The following is a 26,848-nucleotide window of genomic DNA, read 5'->3' as shown; positions in this document are numbered from 1 at the left end:
CTAATGAGGGGCCTGGTATCATTTGCCAAGTTATATGAATGGTTAAATTGTGAAAGTGGGGCAGAAAAATCCTTGTGTATCTGATTATTGGAAACCAGGGGGGCTCAAAGAACTTTCAGCATTGGATTTCACCATTCTTAGAATTTTCTATGTTTTAAAATACTTTTTATTGTGGTTTAACAAACAACATGAAATTTGTCATTTTAACCATTTTAAGTGTACGCCTTAAAGGTATTATTTATATTCACAATGTTGCAAACCATAACTACTACCTATTTTAAGTATTTTTCATCACCCCAAACAGAAACTCTATACCTGTTCAGCAATAACCAACACCCCACCCCTAGGCCCTGGCAACCTCTAATCTCCTTACTGTCTCTACGAACCTGCCTGTTCTAGATGGTTTTTTTTACTGTTCTTTTATTTTAACCTTGTTTCTTGACTAAGTTCATATTTTAATTTATAACCATTATAAACTAGGATGTTAAGAACGATGAACAGGGCAGCCCCTCAGAAAACCCATCACGTGGCAAAATTTTCCTTGTTCCCCCTCTCCTTCCTGTCCCCGGTTACCTCTCACTTGACTGGACGCACGGGGTGCACACCAGATTAGGAGGTTCAGAGAGAACCAGGAGTGGTCGAATGCCTCCTGCACTGTGGGAGGAGAGGGGCTGGTGGCCAGGAGCCCAGCTGGCTCCTGGAGGTGGGCCACTCTGGGCCCCCCTCAGAGGTCTGATTTGGTTTGGCCTCTGAGTAGCCAGTCTCCCTCAAGGTCAGCTGAGGCTGGTTTCTTGAAGGCTGTTCCAGACTGATGTGCCGCCTCTGACCACTAACCTTTCAGAGCCGTGTCCTAAGGGCTGGGTTACAGTGATCTATGGGTTCTATCCTGAACGAGTGCCTGCTGAGGTGATTGTGTCCAGGAGACCGGACTCACGTGTGCTCTCATGCAGGTGACTGAAGAAGGCAACCCCCCTCTGCAACATTGGCACAGATGTTGGCCTCTGAGAGTCACTTTTGAAGCCAGGGTGGATCTGGAGGGAAGAGGTTGCCCTGGGCAGGTGAGGGGTGGAGTGGGGATGGGTAGCAGCTTGGATGGTGGAGCCTCAGGTGCAACGTCCCTGAGCCATGGCGTCTTGTGAGATCCCACTGAATCCTTTCTTTCCTCCTTCCATTCATCACTCACTTACTGAGTGCCTGCTGAGCTTCTGCACCTTGCTAGGTACTCCTTACAGAGCTCACAGTTTCTATGTGGGACAAGGAAACAGGCCACTGAACAAGGAAACCGATCGGACTTGGTCTGGCTTAGCTGCCCATCCTCTAGTTTCTACCGTGAAAGCAGCATTGACCTCTAAGCTGGTGAAATGAAAAGGTCATTCATTTAGAAAATATTCTGGCCCCTTCTCAGACCTGAATATAAATCGGTTCTGTGAAGAAGCCTCTTCATGTTTATTCATAAAAGTTTATGCTTTCATTTGACTAAAAATTACTCTGCATGCTCAGTCGTTTCGGTCGTGTCCGACTCTTTGCGACCCCATGGACTGTCGCTCTCCAGGCTCCTCTATCCATGGGATTCTCCAGGCAAGAGTGCTGGAATGAGCTGCCATTTCCTCCTCCAGGGGATCTTCCCAACCCATGAATCGAACTCACGTCTCTTATGTCTCCTGCATTAGCAGACAGGTTCTTTACCACTAGCACCACATGAGAAGCCCCCAAATTGCCCTGATTCCATCAAATAAGATAATTCTACGCACTTAGTATACCAAGGAGAAAGGATTGTTAAATACTTCTATATGTGTAATTTTATTCTTTTTCAAGGTCCTATGTGCATCAACAAAAAAAGGAAAGATATTTTTGGTTATTAATTTCTAAAGTTACATTGTTGCATTTGTTAAGATGTTTTTTAGCTAACTTCTCTTTATGTTAAAGCAGGAGCTCGCTCTAGCAAGAAGACTGCCTCTGGGGTGCCCGCACACCTGGTTCCATCCCCAAGGCGCTTGGCGAAACTGCAAGCGGATGGCCAGGTAACAGAGCATCTCTCTGGAATGCAGATCCCCACAAAGGTCCCTGAAAATCAGAGCCTGGCTCCCTCCCAGAACCAGGAGCTGACTCAGGAGGGAGCAGCCCCTCAAAAGGGGCTTTCTCCCAAGAGCCAGGTCAGCGCTGAGCCTCCTGCAGAGCCAAGCCCATCAGTGCCTGGTCTTCTCCAGAAGGTCCAAGACTTATCCCTAGCCCAGATGGAAGGCGATGCTCAACAATCAGCTCTTTCTTCAAAAACAGCAACCACAAATCCACCTGAGAATGAGGCCCAGACATCCGAGGTGAAAGCCCGTGAAGAGGGGCAGCCTGCCACCACCCCTTCCCAAGGGCCTCTTCAGCATCCTGACCCACCACCAGCCCAGGGCCCTCAGCTGGATCAGGATGAAGAATCAGGCGAGGCCAGGGTAACCCCCAGCAGCCCTCCCTGCTCTGAACTTCCACAAGGATCTGACCCCGCATCCTTCAGCCTCCAGGGAATCCAGGAGGGGGAAACCAGGTCAGCCAGCCTGCAAGCCAGCAGTTCCCATCATGATCCTCCCAGAGATCCCTCCAGCCCTGACGAGGTTAGGCCTGGACCACCTCCGGGAGGCTCTCAACAAACTCCCGAGGAGGGCGTCCCCAAAGCGGAAGTTGCCCGGGTCGACACTCCTTACCCAGAAATGCCACATCCCCAGGACTCAACAGATACCCCACAGACCCAGGACAGGGGGGAACCCGTGACTCTGCCTCCCAGAAGCCGGCTGGCTCCCACCAGGCTGCCCCAGCCCCGGGTCCTCGCTCCGTTCCAGAGTCGGAGACCCACGCCCAAACTCCTGTCACCCAGCAGGGAGGAGGCCCTCGGAACAGCCTCAGATCAAACTGTGACTCCCTCTCCCAGGCCCCAGGTAGCTCAGGACGAAGACCCCAGTAAACTTCCTCTCATCAGCTCCCCCCATTCCAAACAGCCACCCAACCCCAGCCCCCATCAGGGCCCCAGCCACCAGCAAGTCCAGGAAGAGAAAGTCCAGGAGGTGAAACTCCCTCTTATCAGTCCTCCGGTGCAAGAGCCATTAGCTGCCCCCCACCCACCCCAGGAAGGGGAGACCCACTTAATCAAGCTCCCCCGAATTTCCACTCCTTTCTCAGAACAGCTGCCTCAGAACATGGATCCTTCTGATTCGAGGTCTGCCAAGGAAAGGCAGACTCCCAAGGCAGCCCACTCCTCCAGCAAGAAGATTTCAGATATGCATGCCTCACCCCAAAACCATAAGCCAGGACAGCCCACAGGAGCTAGGAAAAAAAACTTCCTGGCCACAGAGAGACAGCTAAAGGGCCCACACACCTGAAAAGGATGCCACCTGAAGGTCACCACACAGCATTGCAGCCAGAATCCCAGAGGAAGCCAACCCCCCTCAAGGCCCCCAGCCACCCCAACCCCAGCCCTCCCCGGAGCCTTCAAGGGAATCGGAGAGAAAAAGTCCAGACACCAGACATTCCTGAACCACCCAACACTGAACCAGTGCCTAAAGATGCCCAGGTCCAGGAAGAGAAAAGGGGAAACGTACATCATTCCAGGAAAAAGGTCCATGCCAACCTCCCTGCAGATGACCTGGTTCAGAAGGGAGCCAGGTCGAAGAAAGGACCGGCTTTGAAAAGAAAGGATTCTGGAGGATTATCTCAAGAAAATGCAGCTACCCTCAGCGGTGATCAAGCAACTCCAGAAGGTCAACCCCCTCATAGGAGACACCCCCCTAGTGAGGAGGTCTCGGTGGAGTCAGCATCGGAGGGCTCTGCTGCCCATGAGCATCCGAGGAGAAAAAAAGAGGATCGTAGAAGGGGTAGGTCCCAGACGGGAGAGGCTTCTTCAGATCCCCCAGAGCAGGACGGCACGTCCCCTGTCCAGCAGCCTGTCAAAGACACGCAAGCCGAGCAGGGAGCCAGCCAGACTGGGCCAAGCTCTGTCCAGAGGGACTGTGCTTCCAGGCAGCACGCCAAAGAGAGAGGCACCTGGAAACACAGGGGAGCCCCGGGGAACACCAGCCCGGCTGTGCCCCAGAATCAGGCATCTCCTGGGGAGCAGGGCAACCGGAAGGGGAGGCTTCGAGCTCAGGGCAGTCAGAGCACCAAGATGTGAGCCATCCCGGGGCCACCGGGTCATCGACATCCGTGCCCCCAAAGGCGGGGAAAGCTACGGTCAGGGTGGAAGAGCAGCTCTATGGTGGTGGTGTATGCTAGCAAGTGGTTCCCCTGCTGCAGCAGAGAGAGCAGGTCTGAAAGGCTGGTATCAGCAAAGATGCTTTGTGTCCAGACTTAACGCGAATTCCAGCGTAATTGTAGGCTCCGTCTGAAGCAACGCCTTATAGCCACTAAGTTTTCTTTTGCTGTTCTTTAGTCGCGCAGTCGTATCCAACTCTTTTCGACCCCATGGACCGTAGCATTCCAGGCTCCCCTGTCCTTCACCATCTCCCGGAGTTTGCTCAGATTCATGTCCATTGAGTCAATGCTGCCATCCAACCATCTCATCTTCTGTCGCTCCCTTATCCTCTTGCCCTCAATCTTTACCAGCTTCAGGGTCTTTTCAAATGAGTTGGCTCTTTGCATCAGGTGGCCAATGTATTGGAGCTTCAGTGTCAGTCCTTCAATGAATATTCAGGCTTGATTTCCTTTAGCATTGACTGGTTTGATCTCTTTGCAGCCCAAATGACTCTCAAGAGTCCTCTCCAGCACCACAGTTTGAAAGCATCAATTCTTCGATGCTCAGACTTCTTTATTAGGAAAATTCATTTCTAGATTAGCGAATTCTCTTACACTTCTTGCATTATCAAGGGTTCAAAAGCCAAAAGAACCCTGAGAAAGGAATCCTTTGTAGTTTCTTGGTCTCTCCCACAAACATTCCAATCCCACAGTTAATTTGTGTGAAGAGGACAGGTTTTTTATATCCATGACAAGTGATCGAATGCTTCAGATTTCTATTAGTATGTACTGCCTGAAACTGACTTTGTTTGAAATGAACACCTTCTTTCTCTCTTTGAACCAGAACCGCATGTAAATTAGCCCATGCCTTCATTATGCCTAACCAGCTGGCTAAAAGAATTAGGAGGGAGAAAACTGAGGCAAATCGGTTTTTTGTTTATCTGTTCATACCATCAGGATTCTTTTGCTGGCAAGTGTCAGGAATCCAACCTGAGCCAGCTTACACAAATCTATTGGAAGGGAGGGGAATATCTCACGAAGCCAAACTGGGGAGGGCAGAGCGGCAGAAGAACCTCAGACAGACTGGGGACCATTTCAGCACATCCAAAAGTCATCATCTCCAGGATTTTCATCTTCTACTGGACTCTTGTCATCTCTTAGACTTCGGTCATCTCTAAGACTCTTACCATTTCTCATCTCTGTTTTTGCCTCCATGCTGGCTTCATTCTCTATGACATAAATGACTCTAAATCAGTTTCTGCAGTTGGCAGGGAATATGACCATCAGTCACTCCTAAAGTTTACATTTGGTTTTACATCTGGCAGCTCCCACTATCAGAGAGGGATTGACTCAGGTGCCCCTTGGTCCCAAGATTAAAAGATACATATATATTTTTTCTCTTTTTTTTTCAGGGATATTCTCTGATTGGCCCAGTGTGAGTCAGATGCTCATTCTTCAGCCAGTCTACTCTGGCTGGGGACAGGGGCACATTTAGATATACTCAATAAGTTCCATCCTGTGAATCCTATCATTCACATGAAAGAGAATAACTAAAGAAAGCAGCCAGTCTAAGATTTGACTCTGAAGAATTTACAAGACAGTTATTGAGCACTCTTACTGTGTGTTCGTTCAGTATCACACTAAACTGTGCTTGGTATCCCGTGTTTTAAAAATGTCATTGATGACTACATTACCTGTAGCCTGTATAAATATGTCTTTATCTTACACAAAAGGCATATCTTACCTTAACACATATCCCCCCAAATTGTATGTAGGTCAAGTGTTATTTCAAGTGCCGTAAGGAAATTGATATTTTTTTACAATCCACGGTGCAGAACTCCTCTTGTATAATGAAGAGCCTGTGATATACTGATAATTACCCTCTGATTTATCTGGTTTGTCCAAGATGAAATTAATAAGGTGAATTTTTTTTAACATATCATAACTTATTTTTATGAAGTTAGTTCAAGTCCTCCGACAAGCATGGATTGAGTACTTCATATATGCCAGACACTTTGATAGCTTCTACATGGAGTGAAATGATGAGGACACTTCAAGGAGCTCTGTCTCTTATCAAGGGAGACAGATAAGAGTGTTCATTACAACACCATGTGATTGGGGCAGCTGGAGGCCCCACAGCATACGAGGGTAGGTTTAGCACCAAATAGAGAAGAAAACTCATTTATTAACTTTTCCAGAATGTCACGAGAAGAATACTAAGGAAGGACACTGATTCAGCCTGGGATGTGAGAATTGGATGAGAAAACACTTCCAAAAGGAAGTTACCCTTCAGCTAAGTCCTCAAGGTTGCAGAGTAGTCAGCAGGCTGACAGGAGAGGAGGGAGGTTCTTTCAGAAGGGAACAGCATATGCCTGAGCAGGGAGGTAAGAGCAGGCATGGCATCTTCTAAGGACCCAAATGTCAGGAGAGCTGTAGGTATATGGAGGTATTTGTAGATCCAAAGGGCACTTTGTGTTATGCTGGTGAGCCTGGAAACTTGATCTGTTAGAAAACGGTGGGGAACCATTGAATGGCTAAATGTTTTATCTTAGGGGCGTCTGTCATCTAGTCAGCATAGAGGATCACTTTAAGGAGGGCAATACAGATAGCCGGAACAGTGGCTGGACGGCTGTTGGCGTTAGTCCTGACACAATGCTAAGGGGCTGAAACAAGGCACATTGTTGTGGGAATGGGCAGATTCGAGACATTTGGACTGGATGTAGGGCGAGTGCAGACTGTGAAAGAGAGGAGGAAAATCAGGATAAGCACCCATTTTTTTCTGACCTGCAGGTGGGGCATTTTAGAGGCACAAATACCTCACTTAGGTGAAAAACTTTAGAAATTGATTTGGTTTCCTCCTTGAGCAGCTGTTTTGGAGGCTCATTAAGGAATTAGGGACTGCATCTTCATTAGGGCTCTAATGCAAAATAAGATGCCAAGTTTCCCATCTTCTGAATTGTAAGAAGCTCTAGCATCCTTCCCTGGGGTCCATGATGGTGTCCAACATCTCTGAGTAAGTGCAGCTGGATATTTTGTCTGTGGTTCAAGGAAATGAGTAGAAAAGATTGCTGTCTCCTCTCTCAGTGCGAGATTTTTAACAGCTGTTATTGATTTTCTTGGCATCAGGGACACTTCTGCTTTTTAATCATAGAATATAAATATTTAAAAATTGTCATTTTCCATCTACATTTACAAACAAAGTTCATATCACTTTCATTTGTTTTGTGCCTTAGCAAAGTGATTTTTATGGGGGAAAAAAAAACAGCGCTGTGGACTTTGGTCTCTCTCTTAGCTAATACAATCCTCAGCTTTTTAGAAGTCTGGTACCTGGTATTCAAATCAACAGAGGTAATAGTTCCACTGGGCGCCAAGAACCTTCTTCAAATATTTTAATCAGTTATTTCCAAATCTCAAAAGATAATTGGGCAAAGGATAATTTGGTAATTTATAAAAGAGGAAATAAAAATGGACAAAAACTTATGTCAAAACTTAATTGCTTGGTTCAACTTAAAGATAATCATTCTAGAAATCTTATTTCTTTATTGACCACGCATTCAGGAAAGAATAAAAAGAGACTGTTTCTTTGTGTTGATGATAAATAATGTTAGGCCAAATCGTTCATCTCAATGGTGATTATGAGAAACCAGTCCTGATTAGCAAAACCTGGAGATCTTTTTTTTTTAAGTTTATAACCTTAGAAATTCATGATTTCAGGAAACATTGAGTCAAAATTATCATTGGAAGGTCCAGTTCCAGTGCAGTCTAGTTGTGCGACCTTAGGCGAATTAACAAAGCTCTCATGCATAAAATGGAGATACTAGTAGTACCTGTTCGCAAAATTATTGTGAGGATTAAATGAGCTAATATATTGAAAAATACCCAGAATGATGTCTGGCACATAGTAAGTACCTATATGTGTGTTTGTACATTAACATGTAAGCAGCAAAAAATTTTTCTATCATCTTATCCTTAATTGGAAAGGACAACGTTGTTAAAGTAGGTGGAAACACTTGGCAACTGATGTGGTTTTCTCATGGGGCTTTCCAGGTAGCTCAGTGGTAAAGAATCCTCCTGCCAATGCAAGAGACTCAGGGGACTCGGGTTCAGTCTCTGGGTGGGGAAGATCCTCTGGAGGAGATGCGGCAACCCACTCCAGGGTTCTTGCCTGGAGAATCCCATTGGCAGAGGAGCCTGGTGGGCTACAGTCCATAGGGTCGCAAAGAGTTGGATACGGCTAAGTGACTTAGCACGTATGCACACACAGAAAAGATTTGTAATAGCACCTGAAACATAGTGTGCTCAGTAAATGTTATCTATTTTTTTTAACCATTATTATGTCATTGATAATATCAAAGGCATTTATGTTCCACGTTTTAGGCTGGTTACATCATAAATGCCATCAAGGTATATGATTGAGGAAGAAACCACCAGATAGTGGGCATTTTGGTTTCTCTTTCTGGTAAATTGAAGCAAAGACTGGCTTCTATAGGCTACCAGATCTAAAGTCCCTTAGTTGACAGGGACAAAGATAGCAAAGGTAAGAAATAGAAGAAAGATGTATTTGCTTGAGACGTGACCAGTGAAATAGCATCTTTGAAAATGTTGTTCTTAAGGGATGAGCCGTTGCAAGCAGAGACCACCCTTAGCCAAGGTGGGATGTAGGATTGGGCAGAAATCACATCAGAAATTTAGTTCTCAAACGTTTTGCTCCAAGGAGAGGAAACCTTTAATCTGTGTTCAAGCTTCCTGAAGGTTTTTATCCTATTTCCTGCCAGCCATAGCTACTCTTTCCTTATCCTCTCCTTTCTCCAAATACTATACACATCCAGATTTTATTCATCGTTTCCACTCTTGAATTTATCTGCCCTACATTTTATCTCCTTCAAAGTATCAGTTAACTACTTCCTGATAAACTCATCCATTTTTAAAAACCCTGAAATTCAGGGTAATGTTATTATATGTTTTATTTAGGACATTCTGGATACAGTGTCCAAATACTGAACCCATTATTTCAACTCTGCTGAAGACATTTCAAAGCATGGAGTTCAATGGATAGAAGCATTCTTTTTGTACCTCATAAATTCTGTCTTAGAAGATACATTCACACGCTTTCCTTTATGGTGTAGAATCTGTTCTCTGTTTAAATAACTGGTTATTCCTTTGATTGGACACTAAAGAATATAGCACTTTACTGTTAGAATAGTTTAGTACAGTATTCATTTCATCCTGTATAACATGAACATTATTACTATATTTTTACTCATATGATAGCTTTCTACTACAAAAGCTTATTTTGCTATGGAAAATTATTATAGCTATTATGTGAAATGATTGTTTTTCTTGTTGCCATTCTTCCTTTCTCAGAAGAACAGATAGACAAGATGTTTAAGATTTAAATCTGTCCTGGAAAAAAATGGCTTCTTTCAGCCCCATTGGTTTTGTATTAATACTTTCTAATGTACTGAGCAATTTTCCACTACAAATTGTGTAACTAGCCTATTAAAAATAAATAAATATTTAAAATTGTGTAGCAGATTATTGCGCTTTAATTTGTTTCTGGTCCTTTTTATGGTTACATATTTCAGCATTGAAACTTTCACAGAGATTTTTGTAGCTATTTGCATTTTATATATGTATATGTATTTAATCATGGTAGGCATATATTACTCTTGCTAACTAAAAAAAAAACCTCACTACTACCAAAATAAACATGTATTTTAAGCCCCATTTGAGTGGGGAAAGAGGAATGATTCTGGCTGTCTGAGAACTTTTGTGTGAAAATTAAAGCCTACTTCCACGTCATACGTTCCCGTGTGTTTTCAAAGAGAGACAAACTCTAGTGCTGATTCATTTATTTTGTTGTTGTTGCAAAGTTTTATTTAACTGTTTAAAAAAAAAATGTATACTTAAAAGTGTTCAGGAGCTTCCCTCCCAGCTCAGTGGTAAAGAATCCGCCTCCAATGCAGGAGACATGAGTTCAATCCCTGATCCGAGAAGATCCCACATCCTGCAGAGCAACTAAGCCTGTGCCTTGGAGCCCGGGAGCTGCAGCTACCGAGCCCTCTTAGAGCCCATGCTCTGCAGCAAGAAAAGCCGCTGCAACGAGATGTAACACAGCTCGAGCTTGGCCCTACTCTCCACAACTAGAGAAACGCCTGTGTGGCAGTGAAGACCCAGCACCGCCAAAAATAAAGAGAAAAAAAAGTGTTCAGTCTCATGTCTTTAGACAATAGAGCGACTTAGTTGCCTTGCTAAACAAGTAATCTTACAGCTATAGAAAAAGTGGTTATAGAAATAGGGATTTTTATTTTTAAAAATATTTACAATCTGACTCCCAAATTCTAACTTTATTACTAGTTATTAAAATGACTACGTGCCTATGATATCAGATCATCAACATTTTTTCTTTCCTCCTTTTTTTGCAGTACAAGGTCTTATTTCATTTGTGTAATAATGTGTTATGAAATACACACAGACGTTTTATCTTAGGTACATGGCTTCTACTGCGTCTGTTATTTGGTTGGATTCTGTGCTCATTTTTTAAACGTCTTATATAAATATTATTTTAATTCACTGCAAAAGGGTATAATTCTAAATAAAGTCTAAGTTACTTTGAATTCATTTGAGATATAGTTCTGATTGTTCCAGATATTTCATTTATATTTTCCTGTATTTGGTAATGATACCAATCCATAAAATAACTTGAAAATCTGTTATGCATCAGTAAATTCATTTATGCTTCATTGTAGGTGTTTAAGTAAATATAACTAGCTTATATACTGAAGAACTTGGTAATTTTTGTGGACTGTACAATGACATATATAATTTAATGTTGCCTCAAGTTTGACTTTAATTTAGATACTTTGAATAACATCACTTTAAGAACCTTTGTTGCAGGATATTATATCCAGTAATTATGATTTTTTAATAACTGAAAAGTAATATCTCTTCTTCATTAATGTATCAAGACATTTGAAACTATATTAAGAACTGTATGAAATTCTTTACTATGGGAGTCCAAGTCTCGAAAGTAGTGGCATTTCAATGTAGTCTAATAGTAGTCTAAACGCATTATATTTACCCAGAATGTTTTGTTGCTGAGAAACCATTAAGACATTCATCTGTTGAATTATAGCTCCATTGTATCATTGGATAGAACTTGGTTTGTTTACATTATGGTACAATTGACTTATGGATGAGAAAGCTAGAAGAAGGGACCCCGACACAAATACTATACATTAAGTAAGCTTTTATATAGAGAGGATCATTTCTATGGAAATTATAGCTTCTGTTTCTTTAAATTTCATCTTTTTTTTTCAGATTCATCTGATCTGTTTCACAATGCTGTAGTCTTTTTTTTTTTTTTTTCAATGCTCTAAGAGTCTCATCAAGAGAACAAATGTTTTGGGTTTTGTTTCTTTGTTTTAATGAGTATAAGATTCAGTCAGCCCTTCCGTCTCTTCTTGTTTTGTTTGCCTTGCCTCAGCCATGCTGAATTCTTTACTGTAATTCAGTTGGGCTAAGCATGCTTCTGGATGTTTATACAAAGCCATTCTCTCTGCCTGATAAGCTTTTGTCCCATATCCAAGGTATCAAGGTATTTGAATGCCTTCCTTTATCACTTTAGACCACTGTGCAGATGCCACCTCCTTAGGAGGGCTCCCTTTGACCGTCATGCTGTCCCTCACTCTGCCTGCTTATCTACCTTCCTGGTTACCCTTATCACCACCTGCCATTATCTGGTGTGTTATTTGTCTGTCTAGTCTCCAACATGAAAATGTAAATCCCACATGTCAAGACATTTTATTTACTGCTCTATCCCCAACACTCAGTGTGCTGTCTGGCACATAGTAGGTGCTCAACCAATATGGGTTGGATGGCTTTTCCATCAGGAAGACTGAATAGAGGATGTCTCCACGTAACAATTGTCTCCTATTATCTCTGTGATTGTTATAAACTTAATTACTTCAGTGTCTCAAATGCTCTGTCACCTGGAATTCCTTGGGTGTGGATTCATGCATTTGTTACATCTTCTGAGTCTCTCCCCTTCAAGACAGGTGCTGAATGGTGGAGCTTTAGACTCCCCTACCATGGTTAAAAACTTATTTGTCTGCAACAGCTTTTACCTTGCTTGTTTTTGTTGGCTGCGGTGGGGATTGCTACGCAATTTGGTAGGAGTTTGAGTTCAGATTCTGTACCAGCCCACAGCCCAGAATTAAAGGTCTGATTTCCCATGGTTCCATCCTTGGTGTAGGTGAGCCTGTGCCCAGACTAAGTCCTGAGATTTCCAGACACGCCTTTTCCAACTTCCCACCTAATAAAGAGCCCAGGTCTTGTCCATGAAGCACACGGGGACTGGCCTCGCCTCTCAGTCCAGAAACCTCAGGCCCAAACATCCTGACCTCTTGGTGTCAATGTCTTCTCCTCTGACTTGGAATCTTCACTTTCAGCACCTGAAAATGTTTCTTTCTTGGTTTCACTTTTGCTCTGTGTTAAAAACACACTTCTGTTATATATTATCCACTATTCAATTTTGTCTTGAGTTGGCACTCACTTCCTACATCTGTTCAGTCAGCCGTATTGTTACTGTGGAGATGATTTATTTTGGCATTTTTGTAGCAATACTGAAAATGGTGATATTCCTAATACATCCAAAAGTATTTACACTTGGCCCCATGATACATGAGCAGTGATAGAAATTTAGATTATATTCTAGGTCTATGGACATTCTAATGTTTTAAAGGAAACTTTAGACATTTATGTATAAATTCTGCTAAATAGTGACCTCATCACCCATTCCATTCTTTTTAAAAGTTTTTTCTTAGCATTGTGTGTTTATTATGACTATTATTAGCACTGCATGTTTATTATTATTTTAGCCTTTAAGACAATCTTGTCAAAAGGAAAGTAATTATAAAGGGGACTTTTCAGTTAAGTGTCTGGAAGCCTTTAATTCCATTCATAAGTCTTTACTGATCGAACACAAAGTGTACTGCCAGAATGTTTCTACTGGGTGACGTGGACTATATTTACAATAATAATTATTATTGTACTCTGAAGACATATTTTTAGTTACCTTACTTTCAAGTTGACATGCACAGACTTCCAGTATACACTTTGTGTGTTTGAGCAAATCCAGATATAAAACATTCCCCTCACTTCAGAAAGTTGTTGTATCCTCTTTTATGCCTTTTATTTTAAACTTTATTTTTTTCCCTAGGAGATATTAAGAAACCTCAGCTGAAACCTGAAAAGACTTCTAGGAAGTTAAGAGTTTCAAATGAGTTTGAGTCCCTGGATTTTGCAGACAGAAACTACTTTGTGAAATTATGGGCCAGACTTTCAGGCAAAAAAACACCAGTGGTAAGAAGGGATAGAAGGGGAGGGGGAAGCCGCAACTGAACATTGCGCGGTCAGACAAAAAGGATGTTGGATATTTTAACACTAAGTTTCACCAGAACTGTTCTCTGACAGTGTCAGCTGAAGACAAGCCCCACCCCCCCACACCCCACACACACTTTCTACACCTCTAAGAATAGGCATGGGTTCTAAAAGTAGAATATTCAGTGTAGATTTTGGGAGTGGCTTTCCCCCAGGCTCCTAGTCAAAGCTCTGACACTCAGTTCTTCTAGTTGAGAGGCACAGAAAAGCGCTACACAGAATACTGTAAAATATGTATATTTCAAGGGAAAACTTGCTTTGATGTTGAGATACAATTTTGAATATTCTTGTGCTGAGCCTTCAAAGCAAGTCCACTCAAAGAGCCCATGTTTTATAAGCTTGCAGTACGTGGACTTGTCCTATAACGTACTCTAATCCCTTCGAGAACTTTGAGAAGTCAGGACGGACAGGAGTTGACCTGCATTCACATTAGGTCATGTTCTTTTCCTGTTTGTGATGGGTTTTCTGTGAATGTTGGGAATACAGAGCCTAAATCATTGCCACTTCTGCAGACGTCCTGGAGTGCAGGAAATGTCCCGTTTGTTTATGCAAAATAAATTGAATCTAGAATTGTTCCCACGTACTAGAATCTGTGGGAAATCAAATATCAATCATTAGGAGTGGGAGTCCTCACTCCCAGTCTTTGGATTAAGTTCAAGAATCCTGAGGTTTACACAATCCTGGAAATTTAGGGAAGGGAAGGGCCCCTAGTTACCATGGTTATCATGGTTACCATGGTGATGCACCTTGTCTGAAACCCTGAGTTCCATTCCGAGCCCGTGGTTCTGGTATTCTCCAGATCTCCTCCTGCGAGTACCTTCACCCAGTGCCAACTCCTAAGATCCCACCACACCCTAAGAGCTCCCTCGACATGAGGGGCCCATCAGCCCCTCTCCTTGTAGTCCTGGGAAGGCCAGCTCTTTTTTTCTTTTTTTTTTTCCCATCACTTTCTCTCCGTATCTGCTCTCCCACCCTCCTTGGATGGTACATTTTTATGTTCCTTTGAGCTTAGACTTTCGAATATAAGTTCTTTGTTTAACTTCCCAGGGCATGGTGTATCCAGACTATGAACTCCAGAACACACATTCTTGGCCACCTTTATTCTTTTTTTTTTTTTTTCTCCTCTAATATATTTTTAAAAATATTTCCACCTTTATGTGTTTATCCATTTTGGGGGCAGTGCTACCCATAGCATGTAGGATCTCAGTTCCCAAACCAGGGATCAAACCCACAGCCCCTGCATTGGAAGCCCAGAGTCTTAACCACTGGACAACCAGGGAAGTCCCTTGGCCACCTTTATTCTTTAATGATAAGTCTGTGTCTTAACAACCAGAACCAGCTCATGTTGCAGTTAGGTTGTCCTGCCACTAAACCTCATACACACTGATGGGAAACACACATCACTACCTAGCAGCTGCTGCCTGTTAGTGCGTGTCCATGCTTTATTTAAACGTGACCAACCTGAATGCTACCTGCTAGAAAGTTTTCAGGTCCAATTAAAGGCAGCTTTTCTCTGGTCAAGGGCACTCAGGTACTCAGGAGTGAGAACAGAGGAACAGACATGAAATACACACACGCTGGGTTCTCAGCATCTCAACATAAAATTCATGAACATTATGGAGGAACTGGAGAGCAGAGGCTATGATCAAAAGGCAATATGAAAGTAGAAGGGGCCACGTTGGTGGGGGGAGGGGAGCAGGTAAGCAGACCACATGTTGTCAAAAGTTCTCATGAACTTTGACATGCCCAGGGTCATGCCTTACCTGTTGCCACCTCCCTGAGAAACTGTTCAGCCCCCATAATCCAGGGCTTCTACAGCCTAGTGTGGAACTCTGCTGTGCTCTTTGTTAGACGGTTGGTGGTTTCTCATCCATGATGGCAACAGTGCTGAAGCCTCTTGCAGCCCGAGGTTCTGGTAACCTCACCTGCCAACCCTGGTGGAGATAAAATGTAACAGGGGAGTTTCATAGAAAAGCAAATCAAATCCCACCAAGAGCCAACAGATTCACTCCTCAGAAATGATAGCAGAAGTAGTGCTAAATTGCTGCTGTCATACACATGAGGTGAATTTGCCTGAGATTATTTTCAGTGCCTCATGTTCTTGTAAAGATTATGAAAATTTGATGCTATTTTGACATTTTAAGTGTATCAACTTTTAGGATAGTTCATAGGTTATCAACTTCTTGCACAGCTGTTATAATGCTGCAAAATGAACAACAACCTTACGATCATCACAACAGAAGTTTAATGAGGTGTTATGATGTTATGGTGGAGATCATAAATAGCCTTTGTTGTCGTTGTTGTTCAGTAGCTCAGCTCAGTCGTGTCTGACTCTTTGCAACCTCATGGACTGCAGCACACCAGGCTTCCCTGCCCTTCACCATCTCCCAGAGCTTGCTCAAACTGATGTCCATTGAGTCGGTGATGCCATCCAACCATCTCATCCTCTGTCCTCCCCTTCTCCTCCTGCCTTCAACCTTTCACAGCATCAGTGTCTTTTCCAATCAGTCGGCTCTTCGCATCAGTTGGCCCAAGTATTGGAGCTAAAGCATCAGTCCTTCCAATGAATATTCAGGGATCATTTCCTTTAGGATTGAAAACAGACTTTATGCATCACTTATAATTTGGAAGGGGCTTTCATGTAAATTATCTCATGTACCCCTCATTGCAACCCTTAGGAGAAGCTATTTTAATTCATTTTACTTTCCCAGCATAAATCCCTATGTATTTTTGAAACTTTTTATTGGATTGGAGAAAGTAATTATAACTTTCTCAGTCAGAGATCTATATCATAAGTCATTCATCCCCCAAAATAGAAATGTTTTCACTTTTTGGTATTTAGTGATGGTGATGGGGTGTTGGTGAAATACTGGAAAAAAAACTCACAATCTGTTGTATTTCAGATTCATACTTATCATCAGATATATTCAGTCAGTTACTGTGTGTGCAAAAATCTGATAAAACTGAAAAGACAGTAATAGTCTGTATCATCAAGAGATAATCTCATTAGAAAGATATAGGAAATAATATGACATGTTAATACATTTAAATTGCAGTCTTCATAAAAATATTTTTGTTTTATAAAGTTTTTTTTTTTTCTTTCCACTGGACAAATATTGTTTTGTAGACCTTTTTTTTTTCTTTCCACACATTTGGCAGTCTCTCTCAAGAAGAGGATGATTATAGCTATTTTAATATCTGACATATTTTTAGTTCAATATAATTATAGATCATATTTCTTGCCTAGGAAAGAGAGTCTTTGGAGAGACAGTATGAGACAGCCCGGCAGACCCTAATGGGAAATACGCCTCCTCAGCACACGTTCCTATTTCAAAGGTAGATATTTGTCACATGTGTTTATAGTTGGGCATCTTTAGATTGATTTTTTAGTATCCAGGTATACCAAATGAATCCTAAATCGTCAGCATAACCAAGGACCTTTGTACTAAAATGGACCTGGTGGTAATAAACCTAGTTCTAGAAGTTGTATTTCCCTTTCATTTATACATGTTTTTATTTTTATTTATTTATTTTTAATTTTATTACTTTTGCCGCTGGTGTACATGAGTTCCCAATCCTGAACCCCCCTCCCACCTCCTATCCCATATCATCTCTCTGGATCATCCCCATGCACCAGCCCCAAGCATCCTGTATCCTGTATCAAACATAGACTGGTGATTAGTTTCTTACATGATAGTATACATGTTTCAATGCCATTCTCCCAAATCACCCCACCCTCTCCCTCTCCTACAGAGTCCAAAAGTCCGTTCTATACATCTATGTCTCTTTTGCTGTCTCATATACAGGGTTACCATTACCATCTTTCTAAATTCCATATATATGTGTTAGTATACTGTATTGGTGTTTTTCTTTCTGGCTTACTTCACTCTGTATAATAGGCTCCAGTTTCATCCACTTCATTAGAACTGATTCAAATGTATTCTTTTTAATGGCTGAGTAATACTCCATTGTGTATATGTACCACAGCTTTCTTATCCATTCATCTGCTGATGGACATCTAGGTTCTTTCCACGTCCTGGCTATTATAAACAGTGCTGCGATGAACATTGGGGTACACGTGTCTGTTTCAATTCTGGTTTCCTCAGTGTGTATGCCCAGCAGTGGGATTGCTGGGTCATAAGGCACTTCTATTTCCAGTTTTTTAAGGAATCTCCACACTGTTCTCCATAGTGGCTGTACTAGTTTGCATTCCCACTAACAGTGTAGGAGGGTTCCCTTTTCTCCACACCCTCTCCAGCATTTATTGCTTGTAGACTTTTGGATCGTAGCCATTCTGACTGGTGTGAAGTGGTACCTCATTGTGGTCTTGATTTGCATTTCTCTGATAATGAGTGATGTTGAGCATCTTTTCATGTGTTTCTTAGCCATCCATATGTCTTCTTTGGAGAAATGTCTATTTAGTTCTTTGGCCCATTTTTTGATTGGGTCGTTTATTTTTCTGGAATTGAGCTGCATAAGTTGCTTGTATATTTTTGAGATTAGTTGTTTGCTAATCTCAAAAATTAGTTGAGATTAATTGCTTCATTTGCTGTTATTTTCTCCCATTCAGAAGGCTGTCTTTTCACCTTGCTTATAGTTTCCTTTGTTGTGCAGTATACATGTTTTTAAAGGCACAGTATGTTCTTGCCTGGAGAATCCCAGGGACAAGGGAGCCTGGTGGCCTGCCGTCTATGGGGTCACACAGAGTAGGACACGACTGAAGTGACTTAGCAGCAGCATACTCACTGTTGCTAGAAACCGATGATTTTTTGCAGTCTTTGAGGACTGCAAAGGATGATATTTCTGGTCGTGTTTGAATATAAGTATCTGCCTTCACCAAGTCTTTAATGATGGAAGGTAAATTTTATCCTATTGAATATCCTGTCCTTGTCCTTCCTGAATCTCAAAACAATAGTAGTTAATGATTTGTGGGGTCATTTGTTTAATGTCTCCTTTCCACATTAAACTGTAAATTCCATGAGGATGGGGACCGTTGTATCTTTATTAGTCCATGAATTCTCCATCCTTAATATGCAATGGTTCACTTAGTCACTGATGCATAGTAGAGGCTTCATAGATATTGGTGGCTATAATAATTACTGTACTATTAATTATCACATGTGATGAAGCACATTTCAACTTTAAGAGATACTCAAAATGAATAACCAGGATGTTTATGAAATGTTTGTGTTTTATTTTCTCATGAATGTTATAGGCTTCAGTATTCTGAATTCTCTTTTCTGTTTGACTGTTTGGAAAGTTCGAGTAGTAAAGTGACGCCCCCATTTTCAGAAAGTTACTAAGAGCACTGACAAGACCTTAATTATAGTGTTTTAAAGAGCTTTTTAAAGTGCAGTGATTCAAGAAAGCAGAATGCTAAAGCTATTTTAAAATGTTTTTCAATTTCACTTATTTTTATTGTCTGTAATTTTAAGCTATTTGTTGAAAATCTCTAACCCAATATAAATTAAGTTTCATCTTTGTCTTCTATATAGCAAAAAAAAAAAGTGTGATTTCTTTTCTCCATATTGGTAAGCTATCTTTGGATAGTCTGATCCTAAAGGCAGGCTGTATGGAATATACAATTTCTACTGGAGGAGGGGGCACGGGTGATAGTCAGGAGATGGGCAGTATACCCCAGAGCAGCTAAAGTAGTGGCTTGTCTGACCTCTGACCAGCTGAGTGGCCATGCCTACTGACACACTGTGGACATTTTAAATCTGAGCATCTGATGGGTCATCCAGGGGCAGAAGGGTGCTGTGAAATTTGCATGCCTTTATATGCAATCAGTCTACTTTGCACATAGCAACTCTATTTAGCAAGTCTAGAGTGAATAGCGATAGGATTTATTCACTAAAAGTAGTTAATGATTCTTTCAAGTCACTCTGTCTGGAAAAACAGGCTGGTATAGATGAAAAAAGGCTATTTTATACTAGAATTCAGTAGAAAGTAAAACAGTAGAATTTTTATAAATATTTTATTCTGATATTATTTCAAAGTATTAGATTACAAACAAAACTGGAAAATAATACCTATTTCAGTTTTTATAGCAGTTGATATATTGCTGGACTTCATGTAACAAATAGGTGAGGATTTACAATAGAATGTGTACTAATCAACAGAAAGATAATCTGCCTATATTAATGTCTTAATGGATAAGGAATATTCAGAAAAATACAAATTTGCTTAATCTACAAATTAAAATGTAATACCAGTGTCTAAAACAAGCTCTGATGTGTTTGTAAGTGTATACATTACATTGTTCCAAATAGATTTTGCTGTCAAATGCATTTACTTGCGATGTAAGAGTCAGTATTTAGGTATAACGTGTGTGTATATGTTTGATATCATTACAGAATTCTGTTGATCTTTTTTCCAATTTCAGGGGTCTAGTACCAGCACCCATCATCAATAATCTACGTTATTTTACAGCATTAGAACTCAAGAAAAGTTTTGAGCTTTATGGGGATTATTTTAAAGCCCCCTTTGGACCTTCTGAAAAGAGGTGAGTTGAGTTTTGTTGGAGAGAATAAATTATTTTCTGCTGGTTAGTTACGGCCATGTTGCTTATCCCTAGACTTCAGAGAATTCCTGACGCTGGGAAGCAGGCCCCACCGTGGAATATGAATGGAGTAGATCTGAGCCCTCTAGGGAGGGCACCGCCTTATAATCAAGGTTCACTGGAACCTAAGAAGCTTCTCTTTGGGACTTTGAAACTTGAGGGAATGACACACAGATGCAGGGGCAGTTTGAGATCATTCAAGTCACCAGTGGTGGAATAATCAAGAGTCCGGTGTAAAGCACAAGCATTGATGTCTACCAATCTGTTCCGGTACTGCAGCTTGGCTGTGTTCTTGGCACCTAGCTCTTGCCAGGTTTAAAAGCCTGGTTCTCTAGTTTTCCATTAAATCTGCAAACTACCCAATAGCTTTTCAGTGACTCCCTTTTTGAGATTTAAATTAGCCAGAGTTGGTGTCTGTAATTTGTAATCCACATCTCTGATTAGTACAACTGAGAATGTTTGCTAGCTGATGCTCTCGATTTTTATTATAAAAGTCTTTTTTTTCCCCGGGTCCCGATTTTAATATGTCAAACTGTGACTCAAAACCTAGTATGTGTAGGCTGAGAACTCCATATAGGCCCTCCCACTGGTTTTAGTGCTTGACTTTTGTACGCATTCTATTACATTCCATTTCTACTTCAGCTGTCCCTGCTACTACCGTTGACTGTCCGTCTATAGGTCTTAAATCCATGCTTCTCAAGCAAAGATGTGGCTGGTTGAGTCAGATTGGGTAGAAATCTCTAGCTGGAATCCTCACAGGTAACATAGGTAACAAGCTGGTCTATAATTGGTGGCCCCTATGTCATATAACCATCTTTTTTTCTAATCATCTGTGGCCAGAGCAGTGACAGAGAACTAAGTAAAGAACTCTTCAGCAGGAGCTTGTGGGTTTGGTCTCTCTGAATGCATGATAACAAAATAGACAAGAAGTGACCGGAAGCGAGCACGCTAAAACGTTAGCAGTGGGTATTCCTCTAGAATTATCAGTTGTTTTTATTGTCTTCATCTTTTTTTCTGTAAATTCTAAATCATCCACACAGCATATATGTGTTTTATTTTTAATATCCTAAAATGTTTTTTAAAAAAAAACTCATGAGAATTTGATGAAATATTCAGTAAATTGGTCCTATAATACACTTAAGTTGCTCATTGCTTCCATATAGTAATATAAATTTTGGGTAAATTATAAAGTGAAAGTGAAGTCACTCAGTCATGTCCAACTCTTTGTGACCCCATGTACAGTAGCCTACCAGGCTCCTCCATCCATGGGATTTTCCAGGCAAGAGTACTGAAGTAGGTTGCCATTTCCTTCTCCAGGGGATCTTCCCAACCCAGGAATCGAACCCAGGTCTCCCACATTGCAGGCAGACGCTTTACCATCTGAGCCACCAGAGAAGTAAATTACAAAGAGTTAAATACAAATTAAAAGATGCTTGCTCCTTGGAAGAAAAGTTATGACCAAACTAGACAGCATATTAAAAAGCAGAGACATTACTTTGTCACCAAAGGTCCCTCTAGTCAAAGCTATGGTTTTTCCAGTAGTCATATATGGATGTGAGAGTTGGACTATAAAGAAAGCTGATTGCTGAAGAATTGATGTCTTTGAACTGTGGTGTTGGAGAAGGCTCTTGAGAGTCCCTTGAACTGCAAGGAGATCCAACCAGTCCATTCTAAAGGAAATCAGTCCTGAATATTCATTGGAAGGACTGATGCTGAAGCTGAAACTCCAATACTTTGGCCACTTGATGTGAAGAACTGACTCATTTGAAAAGACCCTGATGCTGGGAAATATTAAGGCAGGAGGAGAAGAGGCTGACAGAGGATGAGATGGTTGGATGGCATCACCAACTCGATGGACATGAGTTTGAGCAAGCTCCGGGAGTTAGTGATGGACAGGGAAGACTGGAGTGCTGCAGTCTGTAGGGTTGCAAAAACTGAGCAACTGAACTGAAATACAAATCAGTGCTTATAATATCAGTGGTGTGTTAAAAGTCAGATGCAAATGTATATCCAGCATATAATGTAGCTTTAAAAAATATTCATGTATATGTAACATGAAAAAGCACTAAAAAGATATATGCCAAAATATTATCAGTTATTATCTCCTAGTGATGGGATTATGGCCAATTTTTATTTTCTTTGTTCTTCCGCATATTTTTCAAGTGAGCATTTTATAATTTTTGAGGCATTAATGTAACTTTAAAATGCCATTTTAGAAGTCTGCCATGGCAAAGGGATGTTTTATGAGGGTGATGCTTCATCATGAGAATGCCAACCTAGAAAATGAGTAATAGCTTCCTTTATTTCTAAGTTTTATTGTCATAACATTTTGGGTTTCCTTTGAGAAATTTGATAACAAAAAACTAGAGTCCCCACTAAATGGTTTCCCCAACTATGCCTATCTCACTGGATACTAGATACTCTAGATTACAATTAGTTAACTCATTATAGTGGCAGTGTTGAGACTGTAGATCTCTGAGCATTTATTCATGCTCTCAGTTTTTAGTACAGTTAGGTAGCTTGATAGAAACACTAAGAGAAAGAATGTCTCAGTTTGGGCTGTTATAACAAATTACCATAGGCTGACTGGCTTACCCAAAAGAGAGTTATTTCTTAAAGTTCTGGAGCTGAGAAGTTTGAGATCAGGAGGTCAGTGTGGTTGGGTTCTTATGAAGATCCTCTTCCTAGTGTACAGATGGCTGGCTTCTTGCTGTGTCCCCATATGGCAGAAGCGAGCTGCCTTTTGTCCTTTCGTGAAAGTCGCTCAGTCATGTCCAACTCTTTGTGGGGACCCCATGAACTACACAGTCCCTGGAATTCTCCAGGCCAGAATACTGGAGTAGGTAGCCTTTCCCTTCTCCAGGGGATCTTCCCAACCCAAGGATCGAACCCAGGTCTCCCACATTGCAGGCGGATTCTTTACCAGCTGAGCTATTTCTTATAAGAGCGTTAATCCCTTTCAGGAAGGCTGCACCTCTGGACCTAGTCACCTCCCAAAAGTCTTATCTCTTTACCCCATCATATTGGGGGTTAGGATTTCGACATACAAATTTGGGCAGAGTTGGGGAGGGACACAAACATTCAGTCCATAGAAGAATTAAAAAAAAAAAAAAGAATTAAAAATTGCTTACTAGACTGCAATGGGCTTCTCTATCAACTGTTCCCATGGTGAAAATGGTGGGTCAGACCTTCACTCAAGTCTGGTCCCACCACATGGTAACGCCTGTGTCTTTCAACCCCACCACTTTTTGACTTGCTGACTTTCAAAGCATTTTCATTTACTACGTCCTTTGATACAAAGGAACAGTAATTGTTTGAAAGGCAGAACTTGCTGTGATCCCTTTCTTGGTATGTATTTTAAATGAAGAGGTATTCTTTTCTAAAAATAAGAGACCAAACTGTCTGTCTTCTGAGTTGAATTGCGTTCCCCCAGAAATGTGTATGTATTCACATAAATTGATATGGAAAACATTCAGAGCCTCAAAACATAAATAAAGAAAAGAAGTAAATAGTTCATAAAAGCTAATTAATAGATGCAAGAAATAATGATTAACCTTGCTGTGAACAAAGCTCAGCTGTTCACAGTGCTCTCTCTGAGGAATGAACTCCCCCTCGGTGGATTTGCCCCCTCCCAAACCCCTGCACCCTGGAGGAAGCAGGAACAGGTATAACCCAAATGAGAGCAGCTTGCTGATAGGAAGTGCACTGGCCCAGAGGCAGAGACTCCAGGCATCCAGATCACACCCCAGCTTTGTCCTTAAAAGAGGATGGGAGGAGCCTGGTAGGCTGCAGTCCATGGGGTCGCAAAGAGTCTGATACGACTGAGCAACTTCACTTTCACTTTTCACTTTCATACACTGGAGAAGGAGATGGCAACCCACTCCAGTGTTCTTGCCTGGAGAATCCCAGGGATGGGGGAGCCTGGTGGGCTGCCGTCTATGGGGTCACACAGAGTCGGACAAGACTGAAGCGACTTAGCAGCAGCAGCAGCAACATCTAGCAACAGTTATGCCCAATGTATGGTCCAGATCAGGCTGCTTAGCATGCTTTCATCTTTTCTGACCTTGAAATAGCAGAGACTGCCTGTATAAATTGCACTTGATTCTAAGGGCTTCCCAGGTGTCTTGTTGGTAAAGACTACACCTGCCAATGCAGGAGATGCAAGAGACGTGGATTTGATCCCTGGGTTGGGAAGATCCCCTGGAGAAGGAAATGACACCTTACTTCAGTATCCTAACCTGGAAAATTCCATGGACAGAGGGGCCTGGCAGGCTACAGTCCATGGGGCTGCAAAGAGTTGGACATGACTAAGTGACTGAACATACACACACACATATAAACACACACTTTAAAGTCCTAGGAATCAGGATCCATGCCTGACTCATCTTGTTGTATAGATGCCAGCACCTCTCACCATGCTCTTTGAAGATATTCAGTGATGTTTTGGATAGTGGATGAAAACTTTATGCTAATACATATATGCTACTTAATATGTCAGCTGCTAATAGGTCTTGACTGCCTAAGTATTGTGGAACACTTAAGCTCAACAGAGATACTTTTGCAAACTACTGAATAATTTGACAATGATAACCCAATGGTCATATGGCCATTCATGGTTTTACAGCTCAAAGATATCCATTTTTCATTTTTCAGTGTCATGGATTCCAGTGATTCCATGCAATATCCTGAATTACTTCAATCTTGTCCATGGCCAAAAGATTTGCCTTTTCGGCCTCCAGAAGACAGTATTTGTTCACAGCCAGGCTCAATAATAGGTGATACTGAGGATCATGCCCTAAAAGGTATGAGTCATTTACGTATGGTTCTCTTATGGATATTCATATTATATCTATTTTCTGCTGTCTTTCTGTTTTCTGATTTTTAAAAATTAAGTAAGCGTTTTACATGAGAATCTATCCGTTGAGGCAGGATGGGTTATTTATCCCACACTGTAGCAGATGAGAAACAAAGTTTGAAAAGATCCAGAATGTGCCCAGGGTTACTGAGCGATTCAGGGTGTTCGCTGCTGCTTGGCTCATCTGACCACACTACCTGCAGGGGTGTTGTGGAGCGAGAGGTGCTATTTTATTAATAGCAGCTTGGGCTTCATTCAGTGAAGGTGAAGAAAAGCAGAGAAGGTTTCATGTTACTGACCAATCTCCTGCTCTGGGGGTCTGGCAGAATCCTGATGGTTCAGGGCTTGAAGGATCAGACTCAGCCCCCACTCCCCTGTACCTCTTTACACCCAGCTGCCCAGCAGACTTGTGAATGTGTATCACCTAGCTCAGACAGGATGATCATTGCATTTTTGTCTCCGGCACTGTTCATAAAGGACATTGAGTAAAGACCTGAAACAATGTGGGGAGACTGAAGGGCTGGAGGTGAAAATGGAAAAGGGAGAGAGTAGCCCATATGGGGCTCTGTGAGCAAATGATGGAGGGATGAATTAATTGGGGGGAATTCTCTAGGACCTGGAGGCAAGGAGCCACCATGAGCAACCTGAAGTGGGGTGGGGTGACCTGCTTGAGCCCAGAAGACTGGAGGATTGCCTTCTTGCTCAGGTGACCATGGGAACCAGAAGGAGGGTACAGACGTGTTAGGTTGCCAGCGACAAGAGGACACAGTAGGTGGCATTCTCCGGAAGGAAGGTCCTGAATCAGGCACCTTCTAACCATTTCTCTTCAGGTGGTGTCTTCAGGACAGCTGACTAAGTATCTTCAGGGATTTTACTCATAAGGGTGGACATCAACCATAAGAATTAGAATCTGCTGGACTGGTTAGTAGTGAAGAACCCCCCTGCCAATGCAGGAGGTGCAAGAGACGCACATTCAATCCCTGGGTCAGCAAGACCCTCTAGAGGAGGGAATGGCAACCCACTCCAGTATTCTTGCCTGGAAAATTCCATGGACAGAGGAACCTGGCAGGCTAGTCCATAGGATCACAAGAGTCAGACCCAACTGAGCCTAGCACACGGCCTGAAACAAATAGACTGCCAGGTATTTCTCCAGCAAAGATGGGCTTACTGGGGCTCAAGCTAAGAACTGCAAAATTAGGGGTCTACAACCACAACCACCCACATGCAAGGCCTCACAAGGCAAAGGAAGGAGAAAGCTTTTACAGGGAGGGAACGGAAGTTGGGAGAGCTTTACTAAACAAAGAGTCCATGGCTTTTCATTGCCTGAGTCCGTCCCAAGAAAGAAGAGACTTTCTTCTTCCTGGTGGGCTCTGCTGTGGTCACAGGACACAACAGCTCCAACTTCACTTAATTGAGATTTCTGTTTATTAATATATATATTTTTTACAAGTCCCAAGTCTCACATTCCAGGAAATAATCCCAACTTCTCAGGTAGATATACTGTGTCATCTCACAGGATGTGGGAACTGCTCTGGGAACCCTTTAAAGGCTGTGAGTGGCCACTTCAAAGCCTGAGGAAACACAGCAGCCCTGGGCGAAGCATGCCCCCAACGTCCCTCATGGTTCTGGCTTCCCATAGGACATCTTCCCAGACCTTTCCCATCTCATTTCTCCTCCTCTGCCTGTCTCCTTCCTTATAAATGGAATCCTTAGGGTTGAAAACTATATTCCAAACCTAGTCTAGCTAGAGCAAAGGGGGGATGCTACCTGTGGGTCAGGGC

The 26,848-nt window shown here is 42.0% G+C and overlaps 1 protein-coding gene across 1 annotated transcript in view; it reads left to right on the top strand.

The window, feature by feature from the left end:
- LRGUK (leucine rich repeats and guanylate kinase domain containing) overlaps window positions 1-26,848 on the top strand; it is a 103,109-nt gene that overhangs the window by 71,854 nt on the left and 4,407 nt on the right. The window contains exons 16-19 of the mRNA XM_005679484.1: window positions 13,433-13,572; window positions 16,898-16,986; window positions 20,036-20,155; window positions 24,866-25,014. Coding sequence (XP_005679541.1) covers window positions 13,433-13,572; window positions 16,898-16,986; window positions 20,036-20,155; window positions 24,866-25,014 — 498 coding nt within the window. The remainder of the gene's footprint in view (window positions 1-13,432; window positions 13,573-16,897; window positions 16,987-20,035; window positions 20,156-24,865; window positions 25,015-26,848) is intronic.

Source organism: Capra hircus, chromosome 4 (genome assembly GCF_001704415.2).
Source record: "Capra hircus breed San Clemente chromosome 4, ASM170441v1, whole genome shotgun sequence".
Classification (NCBI taxonomy): domain Eukaryota; kingdom Metazoa; phylum Chordata; class Mammalia; order Artiodactyla; family Bovidae; genus Capra; species Capra hircus.
Note: the sequence above shows the minus strand (reverse complement) of the source record. Positions and strands in the feature narration are given on the sequence as shown.